Source organism: Larimichthys crocea, unplaced genomic scaffold (genome assembly GCF_000972845.2).
Source record: "Larimichthys crocea isolate SSNF unplaced genomic scaffold, L_crocea_2.0 scaffold148, whole genome shotgun sequence".
NCBI lineage: Eukaryota > Metazoa > Chordata > Actinopteri > Sciaenidae > Larimichthys > Larimichthys crocea.
In genome coordinates this window covers 1021739-1041738 of record NW_020852030.1, presented here as the reverse complement: position 1 = coordinate 1041738, position 20000 = coordinate 1021739, and the positions used below count along the sequence as shown (strand labels likewise).

Below are 20000 nucleotides of genomic sequence, written 5' to 3'. Positions count from 1 at the left end.
CAGTACATGTGGTTGTGGTTTGAAGCAGTATGTCTTTAAGTAACCCTGGTGATGTCATCAGTCTCACCTGAAGGGGTGCAGGTTGCCTCCTCTGAGCCTCAGCTTGTTCTTCAGTTTAGACTTGTACCTGCAAAACATCATCAACAACATTCACTTCAATGTACTGCTGCTTTTTAAGTGAAGTACCTGATGACATCACTGCACTGTGGTGTTTGTGTCACTTACAGGTATTTGTTACAGTCACACTCGAGGGGGCGGGCCTTCTTCAGGTGACCTCTGACCTCTCTCAGGTTCTTAATCTTCGTCTGCAGCGTCTCAATCTGAAGGAAGAGAAGACACGAAAAGGAGACTGGCTGGTTAGTCAGCCAGTAAGTCATTAAGTAGTAAGTTGGTTGGTCTGTCTGTTAGTTGGTTGGTTGGTTGGTTACCTGGTTGTCTGTCAGTTGGTTAGTTGGTTGGTTGGTTAGTTGGTTGGTCTGTCTGTCTGTCAGTTGGTTGGTTGGTCTGTCTGTCAGTTGGTTGGTTGGTTGGTTGGTTAGTTAGTTGGTTGGTCTGTCAGTTGGTTAGTTGGTTAGTCTGTCTGTCTGTCAGTTGGTTGGTTGGTCTGTCTGTCAGTTGGTTGGTTGGTTGGTTGGTTAGTTAGTTGGTTGGTCTGTCAGTTGGTTAGTTGGTTAGTTGGTTGGTCTGTCTGTCAGTTAGTTGGTTGGTTAGTTGGTTGGTTGATTAGTTGGTTGGTTGGTTGGTTGTTCTGTCTGTTGGTTGGTTGGTTCGTTGTTTGGTCTGTCTGTCTGTCAGTTGGTTAGTTGGTTGGTTGGTTGGTCTGTCTGTCAGTTGGTTAGTTGGTTGGTTGGTTGGTTGGTCTGTCTGTCAGTTGGTTGGTTGGTTGGTTGGTGTGTCTGTCAGTTGGTTAGTTGGTTGGTTGGTTGGTTGGTTGGTTGGTTAGTCTGTCTGTCAGTTAGTTGGTTGGTTAGTTGATTGGTTGATTAGTTGGTTGGTCTGTCAGTTGGTTGGTTGGTTGGTTGGTTGGTCTGTCCGTCAGTTGGTTGGTTGGTTGGTCTGTCTGTTAGTTGGTTGCTTGGTTGGTTGGTTGTTACCTCGTGGTCAATGTGGAGCTTGTGGTCCTTCCAGGCCTGCAGAGACTGATAAACGCCTGTGTCACACTTCACGGTGGCGTTCGACAAAATTGAACATCTGCAGGAAAACAATAAAACAACGTTTAACAGCCGTCATGAGGTCAGTTTGATTTAAACAGGTTTTATTCTCTGATGAGAATTCAGACGTTTTCCTGAACGTGTCGGTTCGTAAAACATAAAAACGACTTTGACCAGCTGAAAAACACAGACCTGTGTGTGACTTTGAGGGAGTTGGACAGAGCCACGCCGCTGGGAACTCCTCCCATGCCGCTGAACTCGTCCTCGGACTCGTCTCGTGTCGGCTGAGGCCAGTTGGCGCTGTCCGTCATGCTGCTGTTACCGGGGTAACTGTTGCTCATGGATATGGAGCGGCTGTAGCGGTTCCTGGAGTAACTCTTCAGGGCTTTGAACTCTGAAACACAGAAGATTTAAAAAGCTTCCTCACTGATGCAGTTCTGATGTCAGACACTAGGGGTCAGCATCACACCATAATAAAGGAGGAGTCACAGCTGTGATGAAACAAACAACAAAAACAAACAAAATTAAAAGTTTGAACGAGAAATGAACTCGTCTACAGAAGTGTTATACTGACACTAGAGCTGGACACAAAGAATGTACACTGTGCTGCTAACGGCTCCTGCTCTGTTCCCATCATTGTGTCTTATGTTTTTATTGTAGCATGTATTCTCAGTGTTTGTCTTTTTTATATTCATTCTGCTGTGTACTAAATATTGTATCTGTAAAACTGACGTACATCAAGTTCCTCCAACCAGACAATCTGATTAGTCAACATGCACACTGTGATCATCACTAAAAATATAACTCCATTTCTTTATTTCAAAGGAATAAAGAAATGTTTGGATATCTTATACTGTATATTAAAGCAATATTACACTCCAGGTCATGCTTTTATATTGAATATCAGCATGGGGCGTGCTGATATTCAGTATAACAGCATGCTAGCTCCATTTATTAACAGTAAAAAAAGTGACAATAGATCATGAGTCGTTGAGGCGACTCTTTGGGCGCTACACATCATTTTCTACCTGAAGACAGAGGTTTACTTCTCAGACTTGTTGTGTGTTTAGGTAATCGTGGTGAAACCAGAAGAAACCCTGACAGCCACTGCTGCCCCCTGCTGGACTGAACGAACACTCACTCTTCTTGGAGAAGAAAGACTTTTTGTTGAACGGCCTCATCATGGAGGGTCGCAGGTTCTGAGGTCGGAGGTCGCGGAGGTCGCAGTCACAGCCGTCGGAGTTCTGATTGTACAGCTGAGACTTGATGCTGAGTGGACGCTGACGTCCAGCCACGCCCCTTTGGACGTTCTTAGCTCCTCCCCCTTCGTTCTTACATTTGAAGAGTCGAAGTTTCCCTGCGGCGTCCTCCACGCACTGCCACTTCTATAAACACACGAGAACATGATGATGAAGGTTCTGAAATACAGGTTTGACTCTCTCTTCTTTAAACGTCAGTAATCATGGTTGTCAAGCTCAGGTTGATATTTTGGGGAAAAACTGGAGTCTGAATATTTATTGTCTGTCATTAAGACGAATGTTTGTCCAGATAGATTTGGTTGGTTAGATTTACTCTCACACAGCCTGAGCAGATTCACACACGAACATGAAGATTAAATCTTCAGTCGACAGCACGACAGGTTACATAAGGAGGAAGTTGTGGAGGTGGAACAGACTGTTGATATCAACAGTGAAGCTTCAGGTTTAACAACCCTGAGGTCTTATTGAAGAGAATCGATGCAGGGTCGTGTGTGGGTGGTTTATTTGTGCTCAAAGTGATGAAACAATCAGAAAATAACTTTTTCTTTCTCTGGTTCACTCTCGCTGCTTCTCATTCACCGTGAGACGCTGAAGATGGTTCTTATAGTTTCTCTTCACAAAGAGGTTTGAATCATGTTTGAAGGGCCATGTTTCACTTTCTGGACTTCTGAACGTCTTCAGAGTTACAGAGTCCAAAGTTCACGTCAAAGGGACAGTCCAACAGCAAACACTGATCCTGAACGTTTGAATTCATGCTACAATCCATTGAACTCTAAACTTGGAGAAATGATCTCTGACACATCTTTAAGAACTTGCTATAAATGCAGCTGATGCATGAACAGACCAGTGTTCATCGAACTGAACACCTTTGAGATGAACCTCCCATCATCCTGATGGGCAGTGGGTCCGACCAGCTTCAGCTTGTCTCGGGCTCGAGGCGCTCTCTGTTGTGTCACTCTGTTGTTCATTAGCAGCAGCTGAATGAACTCCTGCACTCGTTATTAAAGAGTGACAAATGGCTGAACTGTTAATTACAAACTGTTTTCTACGGGCTGTTTATCACAGCCGCCCAGCAGCCGGCAGACACTGTTGCTAAGAGACTAATCAACTGACGAGAGGGATTTCTTCGACAAGTGTAATTAACCTCAAACAAGCATAAACACACACACACACACACACACACACACACACACACACACAGTAAACGTCTTGGAGGAGAGTTTGTGTTGAGCTCCATCTTGATTCCGTTCACGTCCGTCCACTTTGATTCTGCAGCGTTCGGTCCTTTGTGTTCTGCTGCTCCGAGTAATCACTGACGTTATTGTATCTGTCTGCTTTGTACAGATGACATCTGGTTTCCATCTCTCTGACAGAAGTCTCCCACTGTTCCACTGCTTCTGTTTATTACTGCAGCAGCCGTCTGTCTGAATTCATTCTGTCGAGGCTTGTACTGCAAAAAGTTTCATTAAGTAAAACACCTGTGACCTCCTGTTGACCCACACTGACCTGTGATCAGCTGAACAGTGTCTCTGTCATTCGTACGTCTGTTCTCACTCTATGTAACTTTGGGCTCTGGGTCGGGAGAAGTACGTAACGCTTTACGGCACTAAGTCACACAGCAGCAACTATTTCACTGATTCTGGTGAAACTGGATCATATTTTATGGAGGAAATGTTTTCTGGTTTTCCCTCTGATGTCCTCCGGCTGCTCCGCCTCAACTCTCTGTGATTTACAGAGTTTATGATGGACAGTGAAGTAAACTGCTGACAGCTGTAGCTGCTGTTAGCTCAGTTCGTCAGCTTGGAGCTCAGAGCGACGGGTACCCGTCGCTCTGAGCTCCAAGCTGACGAACTGAGTGTTTGTGCCAACAGGCGTTATGGACGACCAGGAAGAAGAAGAGGAGGTAACCAGGCTCAGCAGCTTCTACGGACATAATGGCAGAGGAGAAGAGAGTGAAGAGGACGCTGACGGAGGAAGCTAAGAAGAGAAAAGGAGAGAGTGAGCGAGCAAGAAGCCGCCGGACAAGAGTAAATGTGGGACTGACTTTTAGTGGTTGGTGAGAGCTTGGTGAAATAAAAGGCTGAAAGACAGACGCCGAGCTGGGCTGACTGCTGCTGGACTAGGCAGTGAGATCAGCTGCTGCTGGGTCTGGTTCATGATTGATCATGAGTAATGTAATCAGAGTAAATACTCGAGTACAGCTGGACACTCTGACACTGGAGACGAACATGTTGGATCGTGGTGTTGCTGTACCTGTCCGGTTTGCTGACAGGGCGTCTGGTACTCGGCTCTCTGACAGAGATCTTTCACTCGTTGGTGTTTGGGCAGGAAGTTCTCCTCCTGTGACACTTCCTTCCCCTCGACACGCTGGTGCAGCAGCTTCCTGGTAACGGAGCAAACAGAGGGCGCGTTGGAAACTTCGGCTTCTGATCTGAGAGGACGTCGAATGTTACATGTACTCACCCTCTCTCCACCAGAAACGAGTCTCTCCACACCTTGGGCTTCTTGTTCACCTGGAACCTGGAGAAGAAAACAGCAGTGTGGGTTTAGTTCACCTTCACCAACAAAGGCATCACCTCCACCTTCATCAACAAAGGCATCACCTCCACCTTCATCCTGCCTCTTTATTTTTACTTGAACTCCAGGAACAAGAATCTGCTGACGTCATTTCACATGATTAAACTCTGTTTGGTGCCACATGTTCAGGGAATTACTCGTGTTCATCTGATATTCATAACACACTGTGCCCCGCATTAAATGGCTGACTCCATCTGGTTTCTATTCTGGGATGTTTGTAACTTTAACTTTTAGGAATAATATTTGGGTTTTCCTGCCGCAGAGAACAAACAGGCTGCAGGACTTTTTCCACTCGTCTTTTTTGAAGGTCAGAAAAACAGCGATGAAGTGAGACAACACAACGCAGTGCACACACAGGCATCAGAAATGTGCTTATTGAATGTTTCTGTGTATTTGAATCATGTGTCTGCAGACGTGTTGAAGATCTGCAGAGTTACAAAGTGTCAAAAACACTGATCCTGAACCGGCTCACACACTGTGTGTATTTATTCTACAATCCATTGTACCTGGGACTCAGGCAGAAAAGTCCAATAAACATCTTTCATGTCAGAAACATTGTTGAGTACAGGTGGACGGTGTGATGAATCTGTTCATGGGGTCTCAGGGTGACTCGTGGTACCTTCAGGAGCTGCTGTTGGTGTGTTTATTTCACAGCGAGCAAAGTGTTTCAAATTGAAAGTGTTTAAAGTTTAATGTATTCCAGCAGAGTGTAAATGTGTCAGAAATCACACTCTGATAAATCATGAATAAATCTGAAAGCTCAGATTCTGAGGGATTTACACACACAGATATTTTTATCACAGATAATTAAAATCACCAAATCACTTTTACACTGCAAACAGGAGCACACAGCCCGTTCTGATACTGAAGAACATATCCACACGTCCTCTTGTCTGGATCGGATCATGGTGGCAGCTCCAGACCTTCTTCTCCCCAGAAACTCATTCCAGCTCCTCCTGGAGGATCCTGAGGCGTTCCCAGGCTAGACGGGCTCTGTAGTCCCTGCAGTGAGTTCTGGGTCTGCCCCGGGTTTCCTCCCTCTCAGTCTTGACTTTAACACGCTGAGATCGGCTCAGTCACGGTGCAGACGGGTTGGTATTTGGTTCAGATCAGATTGTTTTTCTGGAAGTCCTTTGTCGTTCCTACTCTGAATAAACTTTATCTGGATGTAATCGTTCTCTCAGCTTCTGTCTCTGTTCCCCACCGGGATGATTCCTCTGTTCTTCACAGAGGACGAGGATGAAAAAGGCAGCAGATGCCGTGAAGTCCCTCGCTGCACTCGTAAGGACGTATGGAGTCCACGCGTTCAAACAGCCGGGATGCTGGATCCTCCTGACAGAGCGCTGCAGAGTGTACGGCGACTCAAAGTGTGTTTGAGGTTTACAGAGAGCGGTTCAGACTCGGCGGTAAACGTGGACCTGTGTTCAGGATTACGTCTCAAAGTTTGTTTCAATGTGGAAGGATCATGACCGAGTGCTGGACGCGTTGTTCCAGCCTGACCTGAAGGTCTCTGAACGTTTCCTGGAAATACTTCCAGTGTTCACGGTGATTTATAATGCATCACTATAATAATTATAAAATGATATTCTGCAGCAACATAACTTCTCAAAGTCAAACAACAGATGAACATTTTAGTCGTCTTTTAGTTTGTTAAGCAATAAAACCTTTGCAGTCACATTTCAGAGATAAATCATTAAAGGAAAAGACTTCTCTGCTCGCTGGAGTTTCAATCAAACAAACTGAAGAAAGCATTTGGGACTATTTCCAGCAGCGGATGAATCCACATTGACCGGCAGACTTCCTCTAAAGTTCTGCAGATCTTTGAACCTGCTGTTTAAAGTCTGTTTTCCTGCCTTTGTCGATGCTTCGATCATTCTGAATATTAACAGAGCTGATGTCCCTGCAGGCGGAGCAGATGGCTCTTTGTGTTTGAAGCGCTCAGGTGTGTGAATGAGGTGGTTCATACTGACGGCTCGCCTTTTCTCCTCTGACCTCTCCGACTACAACAAACTGTTCATCACGTCACTGCGCTGGAAACTCCACCACACACACAACCTGATAAATGTGACTGTAACCATGGCAACTCTTTTCTTTCTGTGTTTCACCTTTAAAATGTTCAGACGATCTTTTTATTTTATTATTTTTCTCTCTGAAGAATTTGTTCCTGATTCTAAAAAAACATTTAAAAAAAAACATTTATTTTAAAATACGAGAATGAAATAAAAATTTATTTCTGCTTCCTCCTCATTTAAAGGCTTTGTGTGTGTGTGTGTGTGTGTGTGAGAGAGAGAGAGTGTGTGTGTGTGTGTGTGTGTGTGTGTGAGAGAGAGAGTGTGTGTGTGTGTGTGAGAGAGAGTGTGTGTGTGTGTGTGTGTGTGTGTGAGAGAGAGAGAGTGTGTGTGTGTGTGTGTGTGTGTGTCGTGCGTGTCTGTTGTGCGTGTGTTCGTGTGTTTGTGTGTGTGAGTGTATGTGGTGTGTGTGGTGTGTGTGTGTTGGGGTATGTGTGTGTGTGGTGTGTGTGTAGTGTGCGTGTGTGTGGTGTGTGTGGCGTGTGTGTGGTGTGTGTGTGTGTGTGTGTGGTGGTGGTGAGTGTATGTGTGGTGTGAGTGTGATGTGGTGTGTGTGTGTGTGTGTGTGGTGTGTGTGTGTGTGTGTGTGTGTGTGTGTGTGCGTGCGTGTGTGTGTGTGTACCTGTTAGCAGGTTTGTCAGTCTCCAGCAGAGTCAGTATCGACTTCCCGTCCATGTCTGGCGGTGTGTCGAGGCCGGCGATGTCCAGGATGGTCGGAGCCAGATCGATGTTCAGGACCATGTGGGGGTTACTGACACACACGTATGATTAATAAACCATTAAAGAATCTGAAATAAACATCTGTGTCATTATTTTACAGACGTGAAGGTTTGTGAGGACAGCTGTGTTGTGTGTTATTATGTCGTTATATGAACTCATGATCGCCTCGTGAAACAGCTCTGACTGTAATCCACTTTACCAGAACACACACACACACACACACACACACACACACACACACACACACACACACACACACACACACACACAGCTTTAGTGTGTCACATATTTCTGCTGTATGATTCTTCTTTTGAAGCCTGTGTATGATCAGATTCATATTTAACATTAAACTGGATTCAGTGTGTGTGTGTGTTTCCTGTCAGCTTGAAGGGCGGTGTGTGTGTTTACATGCTGCCTTGCTCCACGTTGGGGCCTCTGATGAAGAACGGGACTCTGATGTCGAACTCGTAGGGCATTGATTTCCCTGCAGAAACACAACATAATAAATATGATATTTATAATATACATGAGTCACCAGCTGTCACACGTGTGCAGGTTGACACAGAAAGGGCTAGCTCAATTCATGGCAGCGCAGCTAGGCAACCGCTGCAGCAACAACACTTTATGATTTTTCAAACGACCTTTTAAAGGATTTTCAGACAACATTTTTTAAAGACTTTTTAACGACTTTTATTGGCCCTTTTTAAACTTTATTTGACAGCTATGTTGACAGAATGTGTGGATGCTCTATAAACTGAGCTAACACAGTTTTTATTTTTTATTCTATAAAACAGTCATCAGTGTTGTATTACATAACATTTTAAACATTTTGAATATTTTTGAAAATTCTGAGGATTTAGAGCATTTTGGAACATTTATGTTCTGAAGAGAGAGAATGACAAGTTTTTTTAGAAATTTTTAAAAATTGTAGTAAAAAATAAATGAAAAAAATACTATTTTAGTAGAATTTTTTAACATAAAAAAGTAAAAAAAAAAATCTGAATTTTCTGAAAAAAACATTGCAATTTACAACAAAAAAAAAATCGCGATTTTCAGATAAAAGTCAGATTTTTTGTTAAAAAAAACAACTTTCAATTTTCCAAAAAGATTTTTCAGAACCGGACCCTGGGCCGCTGCAGTTGTCAGTGTTGTATTACATTACATTTTGAACATTTTAAAATATTTTGAACAGTTAAAAATGTCCAAATTTTCTTGGAAAAAAAAAATCACAATTTGCAAATTTTGCAACTTTTTTTTGGAAATTTCTCATTATTTTTCTGGAAAATTGCAACTTTTTGTACGAAAAATCTGACACCTGTTTTTATTTTTTATTTTATGAAACAGTCATCAGTGTTGTATTACATAACATTTTAAACATTTTGAATATTTTTGAAAATTCTGAGGATTTAGAACATTTTGGAACATTTATGTTCTGAAGAAAGAGAATGACAAGTTTTTTTAGAAAATTTTTAAAAATTGTAGTAAAAAATAAATGAAAAAAATACTATTTTAGTAGAATTTTTTAACATAAAAAAGTAAAAAAAAAATCAGAATTTTCTGAAAAAAACATTGCAATTTACAAAAAAAAAATCGCGATTTTCAGATAAAAGTCAGATTTTTTGTTAAAAAAAACAACTTTCAATTTTCCAAAAAGATTTTTCAGAACCGGACCCTGGGCCGCTGCAGTTGTCAGTGTTGTATTACATTACATTTTGAACATTTTAAAATATTTTGAACAGTCAAAAATGTCCAAATTTTCTTGGAAAAAAAAAATCACAATTTGCAAATTTTGCAACTTTTTTTTGGAAATTTCTCATTATTTTTCTGGAAAATTGCAACTTTTTGTACGAAAAATCTGACACCTGTTTTTATTTTTTATTTTATGAAACAGTCATCAGTGTTGTATTACATAACATTTTAAACATTTTGAATATTTTTGAAAATTCTGAGGATTTAGAACATTTTGGAACATTTATGTTCTGAAGAGAGAGAATGACAAGTTTTTTTAGAAATTTTTAAAAATTGTAGTAAAAAATAAATGAAAAAAATACTATTTTAGTAGAATTTTTTAACATAAAAAAGTAAAAAAAAAAATCTGAATTTTCTGAAAAAAACATTGCAATTTACAACAAAAAAAAAATCGCGATTTTCAGATAAAAGTCAGATTTTTTGTTAAAAAAAACAACTTTCAATTTTCCAAAAAGATTTTTCAGAACCGGACCCTGGGCCGCTGCAGTTGTCAGTGTTGTATTACATTACATTTTGAACATTTTAAAATATTTTGAACAGTTAAAAATGTCCAAATTTTCTTGGAAAAAAAAAATCACAATTTGCAAATTTTGCAACTTTTTTTTGGAAATTTCTCATTATTTTTCTGGAAAATTGCAACTTTTTGTACGAAAAATCTGACACCTGTTTTTATTTTTTATTTTATGAAACAGTCATCAGTGTTGTATTACATAACATTTTAAACATTTTGAATATTTTTGAAAATTCTGAGGATTTAGAACATTTTGGAACATTTATGTTCTGAAGAAAGAGAATGACAAGTTTTTTTAGAAAATTTTTAAAAATTGTAGTAAAAAATAAATGAAAAAAATACTATTTTAGTAGAATTTTTTAACATAAAAAAGTAAAAAAAAAATCAGAATTTTCTGAAAAAAACATTGCAATTTACAAAAAAAAAATCGCGATTTTCAGATAAAAGTCAGATTTTTTGTTAAAAAAAACAACTTTCAATTTTCCAAAAAGATTTTTCAGAACCGGACCCTGGGCCGCTGCAGTTGTCAGTGTTGTATTACATTACATTTTGAACATTTTAAAATATTTTGAACAGTCAAAAATGTCCAAATTTTCTTGGAAAAAAAAAATCACAATTTGCAAATTTTGCAACTTTTTTTTGGAAATTTCTCATTATTTTTCTGGAAAATTGCAACTTTTTGTACGAAAAATCTGACACCTGTTTTTATTTTTTATTTTATGAAACAGTCATCAGTGTTGTATTACATAACATTTTAAACATTTTGAATATTTTTGAAAATTCTGAGGATTTAGAACATTTTGGAACATTTATGTTCTGAAGAGAGAGAATGACAAGTTTTTTTAGAAATTTTTAAAAATTGTAGTAAAAAATAAATGAAAAAAATACTATTTTAGTAGAATTTTTTAACATAAAAAAGTAAAAAAAAAAATCTGAATTTTCTGAAAAAAACATTGCAATTTACAACAAAAAAAAAATCGCGATTTTCAGATAAAAGTCAGATTTTTTGTTAAAAAAAACAACTTTCAATTTTCCAAAAAGATTTTTCAGAACCGGACCCTGGGCCGCTGCAGTTGTCAGTGTTGTATTACATTACATTTTGAACATTTTAAAATATTTTGAACAGTTAAAAATGTCCAAATTTTCTTGGAAAAAAAAAATCACAATTTGCAAATTTTGCAACTTTTTTTTGGAAATTTCTCATTATTTTTCTGGAAAATTGCAACTTTTTGTACGAAAAATCTGACACCTGTTTTTATTTTTTATTTTATGAAACAGTCATCAGTGTTGTATTACATAACATTTTAAACATTTTGAATATTTTTGAAAATTCTGAGGATTTAGAACATTTTGGAACATTTATGTTCTGAAGAAAGAGAATGACAAGTTTTTTTAGAAAATTTTAAAAATTGTAGTAAAAAATAAATGAAAAAAATACTATTTTAGTAGAATTTTTTAACATAAAAAAGTAAAAAAAAAATCAGAATTTTCTGAAAAAAACATTGCAATTTACAAAAAAAAAATCGCGATTTTCAGATAAAAGTCAGATTTTTTGTTAAAAAAAACAACTTTCAATTTTCCAAAAAGATTTTTCAGAACCGGACCCTGGGCCGCTGCAGTTGTCAGTGTTGTATTACATTACATTTTGAACATTTTAAAATATTTTGAACAGTCAAAAATGTCCAAATTTTCTTGGAAAAAAAAAATCACAATTTGCAAATTTTGCAACTTTTTTTTGGAAATTTCTCATTATTTTTCTGGAAAATTGCAACTTTTTGTACGAAAAATCTGACACCTGTTTTTATTTTTTATTTTATGAAACAGTCATCAGTGTTGTATTACATAACATTTTAAACATTTTGAATATTTTTGAAAATTCTGAGGATTTAGAACATTTTGGAACATTTATGTTCTGAAGAGAGAGAATGACAAGTTTTTTTAGAAAATCTTAAAAATTGTAGTAAAAAATAAATGAAAAAAATACTATTTTAGTAGAATTTTTTAACATAAAAAAGTAAAAAAAAAAATCTGAATTTTCTGAAAAAAACATTGCAATTTACAACAAAAAAAAAATCGCGATTTTCAGATAAAAGTCAGATTTTTTGTTAAAAAAAACAACTTTCAATTTTCCAAAAAGATTTTTCAGAACCGGACCCTGGGCCGCTGCAGTTGTCAGTGTTGTATTACATTACATTTTGAACATTTTAAAATATTTTGAACAGTCAAAAATGTCCAAATTTTCTTGGAAAAAAAAAATCACAATTTGCAAATTTTGCAACTTTTTTTTGGAAATTTCTCATTATTTTTCTGGAAAATTGCAACTTTTTGTACAAAAAGTCTGACACCTCTGTTTTTATTTTTTATTTTATGAAACAGTCATCAGTGTTGTATTACATAACATTTTAAACATTTTGAATATTTTTGAAAATTCTGAGGATTTAGAACATTTTGGAACATTTATGTTCTGAAGAAAGAGAATGACAAGTTTTTTTAGAAAAATTTTAAAAATTGTAGTAAAAAATAAATGAAAAAAATACTATTTTAGTAGAATTTTTTAACATAAAAAAGAAAAAAAAAAATCAGAATTTTCTGAAAAAAACATTGCAATTTACAAAAAAAAAATCGCGATTTTCAGATAAAAGTCAGATTTTTTGTTAAAAAAAACAACTTTCAATTTTCCGAAAAGATTTTTCAGAACCGGACCCTGGGCCGCTGCAGTTGTCAGTGTTGTATTACATTACATTTTGAACATTTTAAAATATTATGAACAGTTTAAAATTTCCAAATTTTCTTGAAAAAAAATAAAAATCACAATTTGCTAATTTTGCAACTTTTTTGGAAATTTCTCATTATTTTTCTGGAAAATTGCAACTTTTTGTACGAAAAATCTGACACCTGTTTTTATTTTTTATTTTATAAAACAGTCGTCAGTGTTGTCACATTACATTCTGAACATTTTTTAAAAAATTTGAAAATTGTAGTAAAAAGTTTTTAAAAAGTGCCACGGCGAGCTGCCGCTGCATTGGTTTGAGCTCGTCCTTTCTCGGTTGGCTGTTCCAAACTGTCACATGACTCATCTTCCACTTTGAGTTTGATAAAGTTCTACAAACAGAAATCTGCATGAACGGATAATCTGTAGAGGTGGGACACATTTTTCATTTGAACACTTCCACTATCATCTCAGCTTGTTAAAAATCCATCTGCATTTATATCCAGATATTTGTTATCTGGATCCATTTTCCAGATATCTGTTGGGTGCAACACTGCAGGAACACTGGCTCGTCTTTAGATGATAACCAACTGGTTTATAGATTTGATATGTTTAGCATAAAACTAAATAAATAGATTTGACTTGTTTTTTACCTTTGACTAGGCCGAACTGTCCGATGTGGTAGCCGTGGTCAGATGTGTAGATGATGTAAGTGTTCTCCAACTCGCCCGTCTCCACCAGCATGTTATAAAGCTGAGACACACACACACACACACACACACACACACACACACACACACACACACACACACACACACACACACACACAGACAAGACAATGTTTAACTTTGCAAAGAGACCTGAAGAAACCTGAACCTGATGATACACCTGATACAGGTGTGAGGAGTGTGTGTGTGTGTGTGTGTGTGTGTGGTTGTGTGTGTGTGTGTGTGTGTACCTTCTCCATGCTGTCGTCCACAGACAGAAGCGTCTGCAGTCGTTTCCTCTGCAGGACGTTGGTGAACTCCATGTGGATCGGTTTCATGGGGCCGGTGTAACGCATGATCCAGTGCTTGTCTGGGTTCGGTGCGTAGTTGTAACTGGGAGTGCTGTGGAGGAGAGAGGGAGGTGTTAGTGTGGAGACATGTCCACACCGAGGAGGAGAGAGATGCAGCAGCGTGGGACAATAAGACGTGTTTCTATTATTTCCACAGCGGGTCACCATCTCCATCACAACAGTTTCCTGAAGAAGCTTTATGTTTCCGGTTCTGGTTATTGACGACAACTTAAACTGTTATTCACACCAAATCTAACAGGACAGGAGCTCCCAGGGCCTCAGAACAAGCAAACATGGGGCGAACAGTTTGTCCACACATGGTTTGAATACATTTCTGGGTTCTTTAAAAGATTAAGAGAATCAGAGAAATCTCTGCACAGCCAACACTGAAGGTCTGTAACCTTCGACCCATCTGGGCTCAGGAAGACTTCAGAGCAGCGCTGTGTGAGTTAAGACTTCACCATGCAAAGACGAAGGCAGGTGGTAGCTGATGGTGCAGATGTTTCCAGCTGTCCAGTCAAGAGGAAGCAGCGCTGCAGAGTCGAGTTCAGCATGATGTTTAAGGTTATTTCTGTCCCAATGCAGAAGTTAATTATGTAGCTGCTGAGGAGCAGAGAGGAGGAGGAGAGCAGTAAATGAGTTGGCTGATGGGAGTCATTCATTATCCACACAGAACACACTGTGGAACATCCTCTGTCACTAACACAGCAGGAGGAGACTGTGTTATTAATGAACAGGAGCATCTGCTGCCATTACTCCACACAGCTCCATGTGTCCTCCTGCCTCCCAACAGGTCAGGGTAGGAGTGGAGGTATCACCATGGCTCCAGCTCCTCGTCATACGCATTCTCATTATTCTCATTAAGATCAGAGCAAAAATCAGCGACGGTGAAAACAGTTTTATGAGTTGACGAGTGAGAGGAAACCTTCCAAACTTTCTAAACGCTGCCTCAGATATGTTCCTAATTATTTGTCCCCTCTTGGGAATTCAGCAAATGTAACACAACGGCAGAAAGTTGGTCCGCTGCAGAAAGTGTTAATTAAAGTGTGGACTCATCATGAACACAGCGCTGCAGGAGGAGTGTTAGTGTTTCAACAGGGAAGCAGCAAAGCAACATTCTGTACAAACTGTGTGTTCTGATCAGTCTCTCACAGTCAGGCAGCCAGGCCTCTGCCCTCATGTCTATGGAGGCTGCAGAGTCCGGTCACATTAACCGCTCACCCAGCTCCGGTTCTGGCACGACACCAGCTCCGCTCCCTGTCAGCACTGTACCCAGGCCTGGAAACTCCTTCTTCTTCTTCCCAGTGCTCCGAAACTACAACTGACTCCAGTGGAAGCAGCATTTTGAAAAACCTTAAATTTACTTCAACATCTTGGAGATCACCACGTAAAGCTGAAGTAATGAGTCCATGTAGCTACTATGACTGGAATGAATTATAAACATGTCACTTATAATTAAAGAAGTAGCAACAAGTGAAGACACACAAACCACAGACTGATCATTAAGCGTTCATTAACGAACGTGTTGCTGTGTGTTTGAAAAGGTTCAAACCCAGCAGATTAATAATTCAGCACCTGTTGGAGATCAGCGATTGAGTTTGTTTGCATGAATGTTTTATTATTTTTCATGTTCTTCAGAAGCTGTGTTTGTGTTTGTGTGTATTTTGCAGATATATTTAAAATCATTAAAGATGACATCACAGTGTTGACTTCCTGTCGCGGTAGATCTGAATCTGATTTGTTGTTTTCGTCCCTCAGGCTGTCTGCAGACATTACAGAGATACATTATGTAAAGACTGTGTGCATGATGGGATGAATAAAAAAACTCAAAGTGTTGCTTGGTTTGTTGTCACGTTGGTTTGAGACATTTCATGTGTGACGGAAACTGAAGCATTGTTTCTTCAGGATGCTGAGCTAGCTGCTGGGTGCTAACCAAAGTTACCGGACCCGGTCTGTCACTGCACGGGTCACATGAAGAACAACAGTCAGGTAAGTCCCTTTAAAACAATGAGGGTTTTTCCTCTGGGGAGCTGGAATAGCTGAATCAGTTCATGTTTCACTGAAACGTTTGAAACCAACTCTGCCGTGTTTTGTATTTTCTGTATTTGAAGTCTCACTCCTGAGAGCACAGCTGTGTGTTTCTGTCTCATTGTGTCTTTATTTACTGAATTCCTGCTTTATTACTTTTGGTGAAGAAGCTGCAGCAGAACCGATCCAGGTTTATTATCAGCTGCTCCATGTTTCACGTTCAGGGTCAGATCAAACTTTACAAACAGCTGAAATATGAAGCTGTGATCATTTCTGTTCAGTCCCAGCTGATGCTCCACCTCGAGCTTCTTTTGGCTTCTTGGTTTCTGAGTCTGATGAATTATAATAATACTAATACTAATAATAATAATAATAATAATAATAATAATATACTATACGGATATAATATATAAAAGAATAATAATAAATACTAATAGCTGCTAATAATATAATAAGAATAATATTATATCATAATAACTAATACACTACTAATAATAATCGTTGCATGTTGCAGCAGCCATCAGTCGGTGGGGTGTTGTGTGCTGTGTGTGTGTGTGTGTGGGGTGTGGTGTGTGTGGGTGGTGTGTGTGTGTGTCGTGTGTGTGTGTGTGTGGTGGTCGTGTTGTGTGTGCCTCCTGTGCTGGTGCCTGCGTATGGGGCGGTGTGTACTGCGGTGCAGGTACTTTTCGGGTCGGGTGTGCGGGCGGTGGCTCACGCAACCATCAAGACCGGGGGTGAGGAATCGACCCGCTTGAGGACGGAAGTACCGGACTGACTCGGGCCGTGATAAGGTCGGTCGGTAGGTCCTGTCACACCCCACACACAACACACACACACACCAACACACACCAACCCGACAACCCCATCAACATATATTCTAAACTAACCCAAGCGTAGACATCAATCTTTGAGGACTTTCCAAATAACAATTAGTGGGTTCCTGTGTAGCTTTACTGAGGCTGAGTGCCACGACCTGTTGTGCCCTGTGGCTGCCTTATGTGTGTGTGTGTGTGTGTGGTGGTGTGTGTGTGTGTGTGTGTATGCGTGTGTGTAGTGTGTTGTTGGTGTGGGTGTGATGTGTGTGTCCCTGCCCTGTGGGTTTATGGGCTCCGGTTTCTGCCGGACTCGTTGGCTCAGTGTGTGTTGAGAACCGGCCGTGTTCTTCACCAAAACCGAGCCACTCTCCTACCACCCCGGCGGAGGAAGTACGAGCCTTATATTATCAGAATACTTCCCGAAGGAAGGGCTGCAACACGCACACACACAACACCACACCCAACACACAACACACCAACAGAGTCAGGATGTGAAAAATAATGAAAGTAATAATGAAAAGCTTGTGTGGTGTGTGTGTGGTGTGTGGTGGGTGTGGTGGTGTGGGTGTGTCGTGTTACCTTGTGCCTGTATCCGGTGTTGTTCAGGTACACCCCGAGGTCCTAGTCGGCTCATGCTGCCGTTGCCTATACATCGAGGAACAGTTCTACGTTGTTGGTGTGGTGTTGTGGTTGTGAACGTACTGGAGACAGTAGTGAAATACATATAAGACAAATATCATTATCAAATATCTGCTTTATTTCCATTAATTACATTGTACATATTCCAGAGTTAGTATCAGTGGATTCAACGAACGCGAGAACGATTTAAAAAAATCAGAAATACAATAAGATAAAATAAAAACATTATATTGCATATATATAAAAACATTTTTTAATTCATTTTATATTTAACAGCTAAATGAAGAATTGTGGAAATCTGTTCACAGCGTCAAACAAAGAGAACTTCACGATGACACAGGTGTATAAATGTAAGATGGAGGTAGGCCTTACTTCCCAGTTGAGCATGCTCGAACAGGTGACGGGACAGCAACATGGGCTTGGTCACAAAGGCACTTGGAGAAGAAGTTTCCCCCCTCCTCCATGATGCGCGAGTCTTGTTCATCGACCTGCATCGAGCCATGCAGACAGACAGACAGACAGGCAGGAACAGACAACAGACAGGCAGACAGATAACAGACAGGACAGAGCAGAACAGAGGCAGACAGCAGACAGACAGGTGGTCAAACACAGGAAACCATGTGAGACTGAAGACAGTCAAACGAGGACGCACCCAGCTCCTGGCCCTGGTCGTCGGTGCCAGGTGAGATGATGTTCGGGATCGGATGTTGCGGCGGCTCTCTGGAGACGGGGCTTTTCAGCGCTGGCCAGAGAGATGGGCGTGGCAGCAGCGTCAACAAGAGATAAACAGGAAGAGGAGGAGTCGGCCCCGCCATGGCGCTTTCGACCCCTGACCTCCCCCAAAAGGTCAAACCAAAATCACAGCCGCTATCGCTCCGTAAGTATCAGCCTCTGGAAGACAAAGCAGAAGCCCGATTTTAAAAAAAACCACGCGGGGAATCGAACCTGTGGAGATCACAGTCGACAGTTATAATCTGTGTGCAAGGTTTGAAGACAGTCTGGGTGGACCGTCACGGAGACTACGTCCAGTTTTAGACAGCTGGTGTGGAACTTCACGGAGACGACATCCAGGTTTTTAGACATCTGCGGGACGTCTCAGAGACTACGTCCAGGTTTTAGAACAGTCTGCGGGGACGTCACGGAGACTAACGTCAGAGTTTTTACGTGAAACAAGCTTGCGAAAGTTGACGAGTGTCACGGGAGACGGAGGGACAGTCCAGGTTTAGAGGCAGTGATAACTATCGGAAGAGGTGAGAAGGGCGAAGATGGGGGGCACAAGGGGGGGAAAAAAAGGAAGGGGAAGGGGGAAGAAAAAACAGAAAAGGGAAACAGATGAGGAATAGCAGGGGACGGTGGGGAAGGGGGCGGATAGTCGTTCTGGAGAACACCTGTCAAGAGGGAGAAAGTCTGGTCATTCCTCCCCCAATCGAAACTTTGTGACAATATAAAAAAAATAAGTAAAATACACGACTTCTTCTTCATCAGTTTCAAGTGGACGACTCTGTGTGTGTGTGTGTGTGTGTGTGTGTGTGCCTACATGTGTTGTGATGCATTGGGGAAGGCGGTGCTGTACTGCGGTGCCGAGTCTTCCGGTCCGTGCGGTGCCGCGTGGCTCAGAACCATCAGCACCGGGCGGTGAGGATAGACCCGCTTTGAGGAGCGGAAGTACCGGATCGACTCGGCCGTGATCAGGTCGGTCAGGTAGTCCTGTTCACACACACACACACACACACACACACACACACACACATATTATTTCTACCCACAATCCTTCAGGACTCCAAACAATGTTTTGTGCTTTGTCGTCATGCTTTAATGAGGCTGAGTGACGTACACACGTGTGTGTGTGCATGTGTGTGTGCGTGTGTGTGTGTGTGTGTGTGTGTGTGTGCGTGTGTCCCTGCCTGTGGGTACTGGGCTCCGTGTTTCTCTCGGACTCCGTTGCGGCTCAGTGTGTAGTTGTAGAACCGGCTGTTCTTCACCAAACCGAGCCACTCTCTCCACCCGGCGGGGACGTACGAGCCGTTATATTCATTCAGATACTTCCCGAAGAAGGCTGCACACACACACACACACACACACACACACACACACACACAGAGTCAGGATGTGAAATCATAAAAGTAATAATAAAAGCCTGTGTGTGTGTGTGTGTGTGTGTGTGTGTGTGTGTACCTGTCCTGTATCCGGTGTTGTTCAGGTACACCCCGAAGGTCCTCGGCTCATGCTGCCGTTGCCATGACATCGAGGAACAGTTCTCGTTGTTGGTGTAGGTGTTGTGGTTGTGAACGTACCTGAGAGAGCACGAGTGAAATATTCATAAAAATATTATCAAATATCAAATATCAAATATCAAATATCATGCTTTTATTCTAATTAATTAATTGTACATATTCAGATTTACGTCATCAGTGGATTCAACTGACGCAGGATCAGAATTAAAAACAGAAACTACAATAAAGATAAATAAACATTATATTGCATATATATAAAAACATGTTTTATAATATATATTTATCTACAGAATAAATGAAGAATGTGGAAATCTGTTCACAGCGTCAAACAAAGAGAAGTTCATGAACACGTGTATAAATGTAAGATGGAGGTCGGCCTTACTTCCCAGTGAGCATGCTCGAACGTGACGGACAGCACATGGGCGTGGTCACAAAGGCATTAGAGAAGGAAGTCCCGCCCTCCTCCATGATGCGGCGAGTC

General features: G+C 40.6%; 2 protein-coding genes across 10 annotated transcripts in view; both read right to left on the bottom strand.

The window, feature by feature from the left end:
- LOC113744744 (macrophage mannose receptor 1-like) overlaps positions 1-20000 on the bottom strand; it is a 320504-nt gene that overhangs the window by 180029 nt on the left and 120475 nt on the right. The gene's annotated exons all lie outside the window — the stretch shown is intronic.
- sulf2b (sulfatase 2b) overlaps positions 1-20000 on the bottom strand; it is a 78385-nt gene that overhangs the window by 5873 nt on the left and 52512 nt on the right. For 8 of the 9 annotated variants that reach the window (XM_027275660.1, XM_027275666.1, XM_027275665.1 and 5 more), the window contains 15 exons: positions 19902-19981; positions 19461-19579; positions 19190-19341; positions 18823-18992; positions 13705-13855; positions 13400-13499; positions 8185-8260; positions 7679-7807; positions 4874-4930; positions 4664-4793; positions 2293-2536; positions 1344-1545; positions 1095-1191; positions 226-320; positions 68-127 (listed from right to left, as the gene is read on the bottom strand). In XM_027275660.1, coding sequence (XP_027131461.1) covers positions 68-127; positions 226-320; positions 1095-1191; positions 1344-1545; positions 2293-2536; positions 4664-4793; positions 4874-4930; positions 7679-7807; positions 8185-8260; positions 13400-13499; positions 13705-13855; positions 18823-18992; positions 19190-19341; positions 19461-19579; positions 19902-19981 — 1862 coding nt within the window. The remainder of the gene's footprint in view (positions 1-67; positions 128-225; positions 321-1094; positions 1192-1343; positions 1546-2292; positions 2537-4663; positions 4794-4873; positions 4931-7678; positions 7808-8184; positions 8261-13399; positions 13500-13704; positions 13856-18822; positions 18993-19189; positions 19342-19460; positions 19580-19901; positions 19982-20000) is intronic. The other variant, XM_027275669.1, reaches the window with a different exon arrangement.